Source organism: Oncorhynchus gorbuscha, linkage group LG02 (assembly GCF_021184085.1).
Source record: "Oncorhynchus gorbuscha isolate QuinsamMale2020 ecotype Even-year linkage group LG02, OgorEven_v1.0, whole genome shotgun sequence".
Lineage (NCBI taxonomy): Eukaryota > Metazoa > Chordata > Actinopteri > Salmoniformes > Salmonidae > Oncorhynchus > Oncorhynchus gorbuscha.
Genome location: NC_060174.1, coordinates 64,177,573 through 64,190,202, shown reverse-complemented (window position 1 = coordinate 64,190,202; position 12,630 = coordinate 64,177,573). Strand labels below are relative to the sequence as shown.

The 12,630-nt window shown below is 41.0% G+C and overlaps 1 protein-coding gene across 4 annotated transcripts; it reads left to right on the top strand.

Annotated features, from left to right (window-relative positions):
• Positions 1-496: 496 nt before the first annotated feature.
• On the top strand, positions 497-9,117 carry LOC124006997 (heterogeneous nuclear ribonucleoprotein U-like protein 1). 4 transcript variants are annotated; one of them, XM_046317252.1, is made up of 16 exons: positions 497-643; positions 1,189-1,442; positions 1,615-1,974; positions 2,068-2,284; positions 3,160-3,233; positions 3,322-3,461; positions 3,602-3,701; positions 3,829-3,941; positions 4,045-4,311; positions 4,434-4,556; positions 4,653-4,781; positions 6,179-6,347; positions 7,235-7,492; positions 7,599-7,765; positions 7,880-8,053; positions 8,148-9,117. In XM_046317252.1, exons 2-16 carry the CDS (start codon positions 1,226-1,228, stop codon positions 8,247-8,249), a joined length of 2,610 nt encoding a protein of 869 aa, XP_046173208.1. In that variant the 5' UTR covers positions 497-643; positions 1,189-1,225; the 3' UTR covers positions 8,250-9,117. The 4 variants fall into 4 exon arrangements, with proteins under 4 accessions (XP_046173208.1, XP_046173199.1, XP_046173184.1 ...); XM_046317243.1 differs by having other exon boundaries at positions 1,189-1,451; XM_046317228.1 differs by having other exon boundaries at positions 1,189-1,475.
• Positions 9,118-12,630: the final 3,513 nt, after the last annotated feature.

The window sequence follows — 12,630 nt, the reverse complement described above, 5'->3', positions numbered from 1 at the left end:
GGAAAGAGCAGTTGTACCTAATGTTTTGTACATGTTCACTGAGTGTGACACCTGCTCTTTCTATGACAAAAACGGACCAGGTGAATCCAGGTGAAAGCTATGATCTATTATTGATGTCACTTGTTAAATCCACTTTAGTATATTTTGACATTGAAAAAGCATATGATACAATGTGGCGGGAAGGTCTACTGATTAAATTGAATGGAATGGGTATTATAGGGAGAATGTACACCTGGATTGTGGATTTCTTGTTTGACCGAACCTTCCAGGTCAGGGTGGGATCGGATTTATCAAGAAAATATGAGTTGGAAAATGGAACTACACAGGTTGGTGCTATTAGTCCTATCTTAGTCATGTTGATGATTGATGATCTCTTTCTGGATATCGGACAGATGATGGTTAGTTAAGAGAATATGGAGGCATAGATAGGTCGTGACCGGTCTCACACTCCAGGACAGTAGGTGGCGATGTATGCAGCTGTCAGTTGGTAGCTATTCGGCAATAAAAACTTAAAGAATAAGAAACAGACAAACAGCGCAAAGATGTTTACAGCTTCGTTAGCGACAGAGTCGTCCATTTTGTTTTAGTTGAGTTGGTCGCTGCATGAATCTCTAGCAAGGACATTATAGGGGTGAGGAAAGAGGTTAGTAATGTAAATTCACATGACCTAGCTACACTATACTATCTATGGGCTCTCGAGTGAAGCAGCGGTCTAAGGCACTACAGACCCTGGTTCGATTCCAGGCTGTATCACAACCGATCGTGATAGGCCGGCGCAGAATTGGCCCAGGGTAGTACGGGTTAGGCCGTCAATGTAAATAAGAATTTGTTCTCAACTGACTTGCATAATTTAAATAAAGGTTAAATAAGTAAAAACATTATTGTATACAGCTAGTTATGTTGGTGTGACGTCAGACCTAAACTGGTTCTCCAGTAGAAATCTAACGAGCTAACTTTAAGAAAACTGTTTGATTTTGACCCGTGCGTTTCGCAGTGTATTGTATGTTTTTGCTACTCGAGCGATGTCCATGCATGGTCTTGTAATGCAACGAAATAGCGAGCTAGCTCGGGTGGGGCAATAATGTGTAACTAACTACAGTAAATAACTAGTTAGCTAACGTTACCACTACTAGGCGGTTAAGTCCATTTCTAAACTGAATTCCTTGCCTGTGCATTAATTTCGTATAGATTGGAATTTCTGATCACTGAAGAAGTTGCATGAAAAATGAGTGGAATCAATGTGAAGAAGCTCAAAGTCAACGAGCTGAAGGAGGAGCTTCAGCTGCGAGGCCTTGATACTCGTGGACTGAAGGCGGATCTCGTCATAAGATTGCAGTCAGCACTTGAGGCCGAGGCTGCAGGTGAAGGGGATGGGCCACCGATTGCCGATGTTGCGGAGGAGGGGGATCAGCAAAACGACATTGGCGGAGACGCTGGAGATGGTGATGACGGTACAAATATTGGGGGTTCAAAGTGTATGTAGACCGTTGTAAGATTGCACCAATACAGCCACGGCCACTGTTGTTCACAGATTGTTTGCAGATGAAACTGCTGTGCTACTCCAAATATGTAAAACAAGCAGCTTGTGATACTGACACTGTTTTTCTTTTTTAGTTAAAGATGATGGGGAAGAAGAAAAATATATTAAGGACAAGGAAGTGCAGTTTGTCCCGCAGGCTGATGAGGCGAATGGTGTTAACGAACAGAGTGAAGAAGACAGCCGGGATGGGGCGCAGATGTATGGTCAAGTCCCTGCAATGGGATCTGGGATGGTCGATTTCACAGAAGATGTGATGGAGCCACAGATTCCGCAGGCGTATGAGTCAGACAAAAGACAAGAGCCAGAGCCACAGGTGCTAGAACCGGAGATGGAGGAACCGGAGATGGAGGAACCTGTGCAACCAAAGCCTGTGCAAAAAGAGCCACTGGAGTCGGAATCAATTGAGCCTGTGGAGATGCCTGAAATTAAGCCAGGTCAGTAATAACTTGTTCATGCTTAGTATATTCTCTCAATTCACACTGTTGCTCAAGCAGTAATTATTGACAACATTGACCTCATTGGTGCAGAGGAGTTTGTGATGAAAGCAGAGTTGAAAAAGGAGCAGGAGCAGTTGAAGGAAGAGAAGGAACCCCAGCAGCCAAGGGCTCATCATCCAGAGCCAGCCAATGAATGGGAGGCTGAGCAGGCGACCCAGGCCAAAACGGAGGATAACCGACACAACCGTAAGAGGCCATACGATGAAGGCCGTGGCTATGGATACTATGAACATCGGGAGGAAAAAAGGTGTGTTAAAATGTTTCTAAGTGGAACAAGTTTGAAATAGGGATGGGGGTTTAAAATAATTTCGCTATTCGAATAGTATCATGAATTTTTGTTGGATATCCGGATATTTGAAATGTATGTGTTGTTTAAAAAAAAACTGCTGTGCGAGGGGAAAGGCTGGTGCTCTATTGCTGCATCTGCGGAGGTGCCTGTGAGATTGGAGCGAGCAGATGGAGGCATAGAGAGCCTCTACTTGAGTACAGCCAAGACTACCTAACTTGTAGCAGCCACAATGTTATTTATCATCCCAGATAACAGTGCCTGTCTTGACTGGAGTAGCCTAGAGAGGCTAGCTACACTGTATAGCTAGTTGAGGCCACATTTAGTGATTTCTCCCCAACCCCATTTGGATAAAACAGCCTACCTGTTGGTTGATCGTTGTAGCCTACTCCTTCTAATTTCGCTAACTTTTAATTCAGTCCTTTTTATTCCGGTTTGCATTGCAATAGTGAACTCTCACTACTCTTGCTACACATTGAGCCGCTTTGATTGGCCAACATAAACAACAAGCTACCAACGTGAAGGCTATCAGTATTTTTTGTTTTATAAAATAAAACATTTGAAATGTCATGGTAGGATACTTGTATGGATACTTGTATGACATGTATCACATGGATATTATAATTTAATTTAGAATAAGCATTTCCAGTGTTCAAAGTCGATAAAATGTTTTGTCACAACAAATTATACTCACACAATATTCCAATACTAACGCCCGTTTTGGATATTCCAATAACTGTGCACATCGCTAGTTTGAAAACTACTTCACTAAAGTGTCTTGAAAACATTCTATAGAACCTCACCTCTAGCTTATGCTCCACACTCCCATCACACAGGGGACGTTCTCCCCAGCCTCCAGCAGAGGAAGAGGAAGAAGATTTTGATGACACTCTTGTGGCCATTGATACTTGTGAGTGAAAGTACTATGTTTCGGGATTGTAGTAGGATTTTTAAAAATGGTTTATTATTGACTTTTGATGAGGTTTTGTTTTTTGCAGATAATTGCGATCTGCACTTCAAGGTATCACGTGACCGGTATAGTGGATACCCGCTGACCATTGAAGGTTTTGCATACCTGTGGTCAGGTGCACGAGCTTCCTATGGCGTCAACAAAGGGCGTGTCTGCTTTGAAATGAAGGTAGAGTATTTCCTTTTTAAAGGAAGTTGCATTTCACCTAGGTGCTTTGCAGATGGAATATTCCTTTTCATTTATTTTTTGCTGTCAAGTCTCATTCGATTTTTCGGAATAATAATTTGGTGCATGTTTTTCTTGCCCAGATAAACGAGGAGATCTCTGTGAAGCATCTCCCCAGCAGTGAGCCTGATCCTCATGTAGTGCGCATTGGCTGGTCTCTGGACACCTGCAACACACAGCTCGGTCAGTGTTTTTTTTTTAAGCGCTTCTGTACTTGAGCTGGAACACTTGGGATTATGTCATTGTTACTATCAATATTTCATGCGATTTGAAACAACACACAAACTCCTGTTTTTACTGCTTATTACAGGTGAAGAACCGTTCTCTTATGGCTATGGAGGAACTGGCAAGAAATCTTCCAAGTGTAAATTTGAGGATTACGGGGAAAAGTTTGGTGAAAACGATGTCCTTGGGTGCTACATTGTAAGTATTTGTGATGGTGCAGAAGATTCACTTAGATTCATCTGACTCATAGAAGCTGAGTACTCAATAAGCCTATACGTTTTCCTCTCCATGTCTTGTTCAGGACTTCGATAGCGGTGAGGAAGTGGAGATGGCCTTCTCAAAGAACGGCAAGTGGCTAGATGTGGCCTTCCGTGTGTCACGGGAGGAGTTGGCCGAGCGGCCACTCTTTCCCCACGTTCTTGTGAAGAACTGTGCTATTGAATTCAACTTTGGCCAGAAAGAGGAGCCCTTCTTCCCCCTGCCTGAGGGATACACCTTCATTCAGAACGTCCCTCTGGAGAACAGGATGCGGGGGACTGTTGGGCCTGCCTCCAAGGCTGACTGTGAGGTGAGTGCCAGCCATGTTGGATCATGAATTTGTTTTTATTCGTTAGACTAGATTGCTTCTGTCATCAGTAGCTGTGAGGTGCCATGACCAATTGCATGTTTGACCCTCTTGTTTTACCTCAGCTATTGATGATGGTTGGTCTGCCTGCGTCTGGGAAAACCACTTGGGCCTTGAAGCACGCGGAGGAGCACCCTGCAAAGAAATACAACATCCTGGGCACCAACGCCATAATGGAGAAGATGAAGGTCAGTTGTAATCTTTGTTTGAACACAGAATCCTTTAGTCTTGGTCTTTTTTAGTGTCAAGTTCCCCTCTAACGTAATGAAAACCTCCACCCTCAGGTGATGGGGCTGCGGCGTCAGAAGAACTATTCAGGTCGGTGGGATGTCCTGATCCAGCAGGCCACACAGTGTCTGAACAGGCTGATCCAGATCGCTGCCCGCAAGAAGCGTAACTACATCCTGGATCAGGTACTGTCTGATTTCTCATCCCATACTATGTTTTTGTGCTCACCCTCCCTCCTTCCCAACCCTGCCCACTGTTGTTCACTGATGCACATGTCCATTAATGCACTCTGTGATGCGGTCTCTCTAGTGTAGAGGCCTCGATCAACATCTGAACTCCTGGAAGTTATCACCCTGAACATGCTGCTGAGAACATTCTTTCTGTTTTGCTTAAATGAAAGCGGTGTTGCAATTGTATGTTTTTACTCAATATTTTTTGAATATCCTCCCTATGTTCTGTTCTTAAAGAGCTATAAGCTGTACAAATAGTCCATGTCTATAATAAGATGTTGAAAAACAAGTAAACACTGCCGGGTGGTGAGTAAGAAATACACCTTCTGTTGTTCGTTAACTGTAAGATTAGTTCAAGTTTAAACTCTCATCACCTCTGATGTATGGTAGTTGATTTATACATACAGACAGCATATGGAACTTTTTTTTTTATGTTGTATGTTAAATAAATAAAACATTAAGGTAAGTGAACTAACATGTTTGAATTTTCAGGGCGTTTTCTCAAGTTACTCAAGGTAGGTGAGGTCCTGGACGTTCTAATGGGTGCCACAGTGTGAGTGAGTATTGACAGGTAGGTATTGTCTGTTGTTATTGTCATGAGACAGTTGGGCTATTGACAAAAAAAAGGTAAGTTCTGGTAAGTAAATGGGGACCCTGTTATTGTAGGTGAAATATTACCCAACTTTTGATAAATGATAAATTATTTGTTGATCTTTCTTTTCTTTTTTGAGGTCATTATCAGAGCAGTGGCGTAGCAAATACCTGCCACAGAGAATAGTTAGAAAAACAGTTAATTGATTGTCCTTAAGGGTTTACCTGGAGACAATTCAATTGATTTTACAGATTTAGTTTTTCTACTGTTAATTATATGGAAGTGAATGTGAGCTGTGTGGCAGAAGGGATTCATGGGCACATTCATCTATTTGCTCAACCTTGTAAGGGTGCGTTGTAAACATGGCAAAAATACATTAAAGGATGCAGCATATTTCTGTAAAATATATATTTTTAAAAGCAACTGTTATTTTGTCATGTAGAATCTGGCCTTAAGTAGCTAACGCTTTCAGCTTTTCATTGGAAATGTTGACCAGTTGAGAACTTGCAAGAATTTAGCCAATAGATGGCTAACATGGGTCCCCAAAGTTCTTTCTCCCAGGAAATGTATTCCAGACACAAAAGTAAGTTGTTGGGTTGTGAGAGAACCATATGTAGTTCCAGAACAGTATGGGGGGGGGACTCTCACTTTCATCGTTGCAGGAATCCAATTTCCCTCCTATGGAACGCAAAGCCATAACAAAAGCAGACAAGTGAACAATAATAAACAGCTTCTACTTTTTTCTTGTCAACTTTGCTAGACAAATGTATATGGATCAGCCCAGAGACGAAAAATGCGTCCTTTTGAAGGTTTTCAACGCAAGGCTATTGTAATATGTCCCACGGACGAGGATTTAAAAGAGCGAACGTTAAAGCGAACTGATGAGGAAGGGAAGGATGTGCCCGATCATGCTGTATTAGAAATGAAAGGTAGGAATTCCATGGATAACAAAAATTAAAAACCACACAAAGACAATGCATTTCCTATGTTTTTGTTTGTTTGTTGTTTTATCGAAACTTGGAAGATCCCCCCCCCCCTTCAAAGAGCTATTCCCACTATTTCCCCCTTTATCATCTATCATTCTCTTGTTTTTTTTAACCATTTCTTTCATCTTTGTCATTCATCTATTTAGCACTGCAAACTCAGGGTGCAGGGGATTGTCCATTTCAAGTGTGGTTTGGATTCTGACCCTTGAAGGATGAGATTTTTAATAGATTATCAATTGAACATTTTAACAAAACCATTGGCAGTAATATTTCCAGTACCAGGGGAGTGGAAAAAATCCACATTTATTACTTAAGGACTAACTGAGGACATACGCCCACAGGCTATGCTTCCTTCCGTAAGCTATGCTTGTGGTTTACAACTGAAAACTCTACATATTCATCACTCTCCTTAGTTTTGTTATTTTTCTATGGTCTCCTGAGTGGGGCAGCAGTCTAAGGCACTACAGACCCAGGTTCGATTCCAGGCTGTATCATTACCGGCCATGATTGGGAGTCCCATAGGGCGGTGCACAATTGGCCCAGTGTCGTCCAGGTTAGGGTTTGGCCGTTGTAGGCCGTCATTGTAAATAAGAATTTGTTCTTAACTGACTTGCCTAGTTAAATATAATTCCTCCCTAAACTGGAGCAAATTCTCCCCTGTCCCTTGAGGTAATGTTTTGCTATAATTCTGGTATAAACTCTCCCCCACTTCCCTCTTTCCCTTCCTACCTCTTCCTAGTATTGTCTATCAGATAGTAATAATGATTTTCTTTCTTTCGACGGTGCCGCTATACTCGTCCTGACAACGCCTACCCCTCTGCTTCCTGTAGCCAACTTTGTGCTCCCAGAAGCTGGTGAGTTTCTTGACGACGTGACCTTCATCGAGCTGAAACGAGAAGAGGCTGACACGCTGGTAAAGCAATACAATGAGGAGGGCCGCAAGGCCGGCCCACCCCCAGACAAACGCTTCGACAACCGCCAAGGAGGATTTCGTGGTCGTGGTGCACCCTACCAGCGCCATGACAACCGTGGTGGCCCCCAAGGGGGAAGGGGAGGCTATCAGAGTCAAGGTGGCAACTTCAGAGGAGGTGAGGTGGAAAGTTTCTGTGGAATTTATTTAGTTTTAAACTTTTTTTTTTTTTTTTTTTGCATGTTAGTGAGCCTACTTAACTGCTTTTGCTTTACACTTTACAGGGTATAACCATGGAGGCTACCAGCAGAACCGCTGGGGGAGCAACCGTGATGGTGCTGCAGGAGGACAACATGGCTACAACCGCAACCAGCAATCTGGAGTGAGCTACAATCAGCACCGCCAAGGACAATATAACAAGGGAGCCACTGGGAGTTACAGCCAAGGACAGGTAAACTGTGTTAAATGGCATCTCCCTACATGTGGTTCTCGTCTGGAATTTGTTCCTCTGTCAACTCTTCACCAGTCCTTCAAACTTTCTGACATCGTATGTTTGAATTTGTAGACACAGACATACAACCAGGGATACAATCAGGGCAACTACAACCAGGGTTACAACTACGGCAGCTACAGCCAGTACCCAGGTTACAGCCAAACTCCTGCCGCCTCCACTGCTCCTGTTGCCACTGGGCAGACCTACAACCAGCAGCAACAGACCTACAACCAGCAGTATCAACAGGTGAGTCGGGCCAACCTAGTTTCTTAGGTTGTCCCATATATCATGTTCACCTGTCTAAAGCTCTGTTGATAATGTCTTGCTCTCTCTGATCCAGTATGCACAGCAGTGGCAGCAGTATTACCAGAACCAGAGCCAATGGAATCAGTACTACAGCCAATATGGAAACTACAGCCAGGGTTCTCAGGGTACACAGTAGGCATAAAGTAGTGCGCTGATGAGACGGATCTTATTCCCTCAGCAGCATTCCATTGCTTATCCTGCCTGCAGGCTAGACCTCTGCCTTTTCATTGTCATACATCTCCTTAATGATTAGCCTGCACTTTCTTATAGCTTACATTTTCAAAAATGTTTAAGGGTCCAGTTTTTCTTCCCTGCCTTTTTTAGATACAGGATTTTATTCATGCCACGCCACGACGTTAGCATTATGTTTGCAGTAGGTCCTGCAACCCTTTAGTAACACGCAGCTTATTTTTCTTGCCTGTTCTAGATGTTGGCTATTTGAAATGAGCAACAGAGGTGTAGTTTAACATGCAGATATAGGACAGTTTAGTGTTGCGCAGTGAATGTTTATTAGAGCTCATAAAAGGCAGCTGGGATTTGCATGTGTACATTTCAATGTGTTTTTAAGAGATGGAATATTTTTGGACAACATTGTTTTTGTTTTCAAATGTTGCTATTGACATGACATGTTTTAGTTTTAGATCAAAAAACCATAACTTTTCAAGATATTGGTGGAGTCTGGACTTATTATTCTCGTTTTGATTTAACCATTAATATTTTGCCCATATTTATTGAAATTGAAGACTGACATTTTGATGACTTTTTTTAAATAAAAAGAGAGATTGTAAAACCACATTTACCAGCATTTTTCACACCATTTAAAATATTCTGTAACATGTCCCTAAAGTCGTTTTTGAATCTTGTGATCAATAACTAGTTTGTGTGGTTGTAAAACTGTATAAAATGTATGTCAAACAGTATCTGCATATGGTTCTGTGTTCAAACAAAATGTCATCTTTTTGTATTTGAGAATATAATCTGAAGATTTTTACTTCAAAATGTAATTTCATTTGGTTGTCTCTCTTTTTTCCTGTCTTGTTTCCTTGAGTACGGCTCACAAAAGTCCAGATTTTAATTATGGATCATTACAAGAACCACACAGCTATAACATTGGACACCTAAAAGTTAGTGTTTTTAAAGGCCCATTGTAAAGAAGTAATTAGGTGGCTTGGGGTTAAACACCTCACTGGGTTAAACTTCCTGTAATTCTCACAAAAACACTTTTTCCACACTTTCATTGGCTGCCACTACTCTTGCTTAACAAAAAAATGTTATTTGTCTCATCTCAAAACAATTTTGATGTACATTGATGTAACAATTCCCCCCACCCCCATCATAATGAGGATATTAATAGTGAGATGTGTAATGTCATTTTTACTTTTGATATTAGATCTATTTAATTAAAATACCTAGACTTTAGATTTTAAGTGTCAATTACTCAAATGTCAAAGTAAAACATAAAATAGATTAACACACCTTCAAGGGTCAGATTCCCCTATTGAGGGGAGGGGGGGGGTGCCCAGATCTAAAACATTTTTTTTTTCTGCCCACTTCTCTTTAAAATGTGTTTGCTTTCGGATAGCCAGTACTGTATGTACATATCTAAATCTTACCAAAGGTTGCTTTTGGTTCTCATAAAATATATTAAGCCCCCCCCCAACACCCTACAACACTGCAGGCAACAACTAATATGATTACAAATGCCCCAATGCACATGAGTTAATTGCAATTGAGGTAAATTAAGAACTACACAGAAGTGGATATCTCATGTATATGTCATGTGTGGTGATTTGATACAATGTATTTAACATTCACATCGGTGCATCATCTTGACTCAATTATTGACATATGGAAACAGGAAATTACAGTTTCCATATCTTTGCAAAAGCCTGAATAAGAACATTGCTCGCAGTAAGTGCAATAGCTAGTTACATGTTTCAGGGTATTGTGAATATAATGGGGAGAGATAGGAACAATATGCTATATGGGCGAGTATATTGAAAACTGATTAGATAATGTTGACTTGTTATCTGAAGACTAGCTAGCAGAACCATATTGCATGATTGATTTTATTATGGTGTCATGCATCTTCTCACGGATCCCCAGCCCTCATGAGTTTATAAAACACTATTTGCTGTAGCAAAGTAAAATGATATATACACACACAGTGCCTTCAGAAAGTACTCATAACGTTACCCCTTGACTTATTCCACATTTTGTGTTACAGCCTGAATTCAAAATGATTTCAATTGTTCTCACCCATCAACACAGAATACTCCATAATGACAAAGTGAAAACATGTTTTTAGAAATGAACAAATGTATTCAATTAAATACAGATATCTAATTTACATAAGTATTCCCACCCCCGAGTCAACACATGTTAGAATCACCTTTGGCAGTGATTACCGCTGTGAGTCTTTCTGGGTAAATCTTTCTCTGCAGACATGGATTGTACAATATTTACACATTTTTTAATTATTCAAACTTTTAAGTTGGTAATTGCTAGACAGCAATTTAAGTATTGTCATATATTTCCCAGCCGATTTAAGTCCAAACTGTAATACGGGGGGGTTGATGTCAACACCACTCATCGAATATTTTAAAAAGTGTTAAAATAACGAGATGTATCTACTAATCCAAAGAAGAACAGGCGGGAGCTTGACAGCTAAACATGGACTAGTCTTCTCTGCTTACATATGTGTAGCTCAGTTGGTAGAGCATGGCGCTTGTAACGCCAGGGTAGTGGGTTCGATCCCCGGGACCACCCATACGTAGAATGTATGCACACATGACTGTAAGTCGCTTTGGATAAAAGCGTCTGCTAAATGGCATATATTATTATTATATTATATTCAAAGTGTCAGCAGAATTGTGCTGTGGATGCACATTTCTCTCACTGACTTCGGTTCAGGTGGAGTCACGTATTGCTGTGATATGACAGCCTCTGCTGGACACCAATCTCAACCCTGAGCAATTGGTAGTTTGTCAAAGGAGGTGGTTGGTTTTCCTCATGACAGTGCTGAACAATGTCTGAGTTTTATAAGCCTTACTTTTCACTAGGTGATTCATTTCTCTATATGTGTTTTGAACCCATTTACAGGCAAATCCATAAGATACATCAATATCTATTGGAGGACTATTAGTGTCAATGCCAAATGATAATCAACCGTTTTCATGTTACGCTTCAGTCCTTTGCCTAGGGAGAGAAGAAACATATGCAATATCGCCTGTATACTAAAAGTAACGTAATATGCAGGCTAAATCTATGTCCATATTAAAAGCACTATAGAGTACAAAGATTGAATTAGTCAGTGGGCGCAAACATATTCTCAAATCGGGCAGAACGAGCCAGTGCAGCTCAGAGGCGTGTGCGCAGCACAGCAATGGATGTGGTTCCTATTATCACCTGTAGGGCTGCACGCGCACCACCCTGAGCAGTCTGGGCAAGGCACAGATCATATCTGCTAAATATGATAGTGTGATAAGATATTACCTGTCCAACTCTAAGGGCCGTAATTCAATCAGCGCCCGGTTTCCCAAAAGCACTTGAAGGCTAAGTACATCGTTAGAGCTTCGTTACATCTCCGAGCTGTTTCCCAAAACAATCGTTAAATTAGCTAGCAAGTGCAAGCTAACTAGCTAAATTGCCATAAATGTTTAATGCTTTTCGACCTGTCCCCAAATTCAGAGTTTGTTTTGATATTTTGACCTGCGTGTTGTGATCGCGTTTGGTTTTGGGGAACAAAATGAATTAATGCACGCGCGCAGCCGGTTTGGGTTCGGTGTATAACGCTTGCCTCAGACTACCCAAAGAAGTGCATTAGTGGATGCTTTGTTGCCCTCCGGCGTCACATATATATATATATATATTTAGATCTCCGCTAAACATAACATCACATGGTTTATTTGTCTCTCTGGACCACGGATAACTTCAGAACAAAGCTGCCAATGTCTTTGCAATTGATACAAACAAGCGATGTATAAAATATGCTTCAAATGAAAACAGAAATAAAATATAGGATTTCAATCATATTGAAATACGTTTAATGTTCAATTACGTTATATTTTTCTACTTGTAGGCTGTATGTAATTTGTCTCAATATATTTCATGATGTGTAGCTTAGCATAGTTAAAACATTCCTAAGCCTAAATTCCAAACTATCGGGAAATTGGTCTCGGGTCTGTCAACTGACCTGTATCCGTACAGCGCTAAAATACATCTTTTTAGTCAAGAGCAAAGAGTTGGCCTCAGATTGTGAGCTCAGAGAAGAGAACAGAAGAGCAACATCATTTTGAGCACTTAAGAGAGCACAGCAAAGTGCAGTGAGGAAGTCAGAACCAGAAGATGAGTACAGCTCCACAGAGTCAGCAAGAAAATGAGTATGAGGACGTCTGTGTAAGTCAGTCAGCATGAACATTTAGCATAATTATATGAAGTGCATATGGATGTAGACTTTTCACAGTAACGCTTATATATCCCAAACATATCTTGTTTAGTTATATTTATTTGTATTG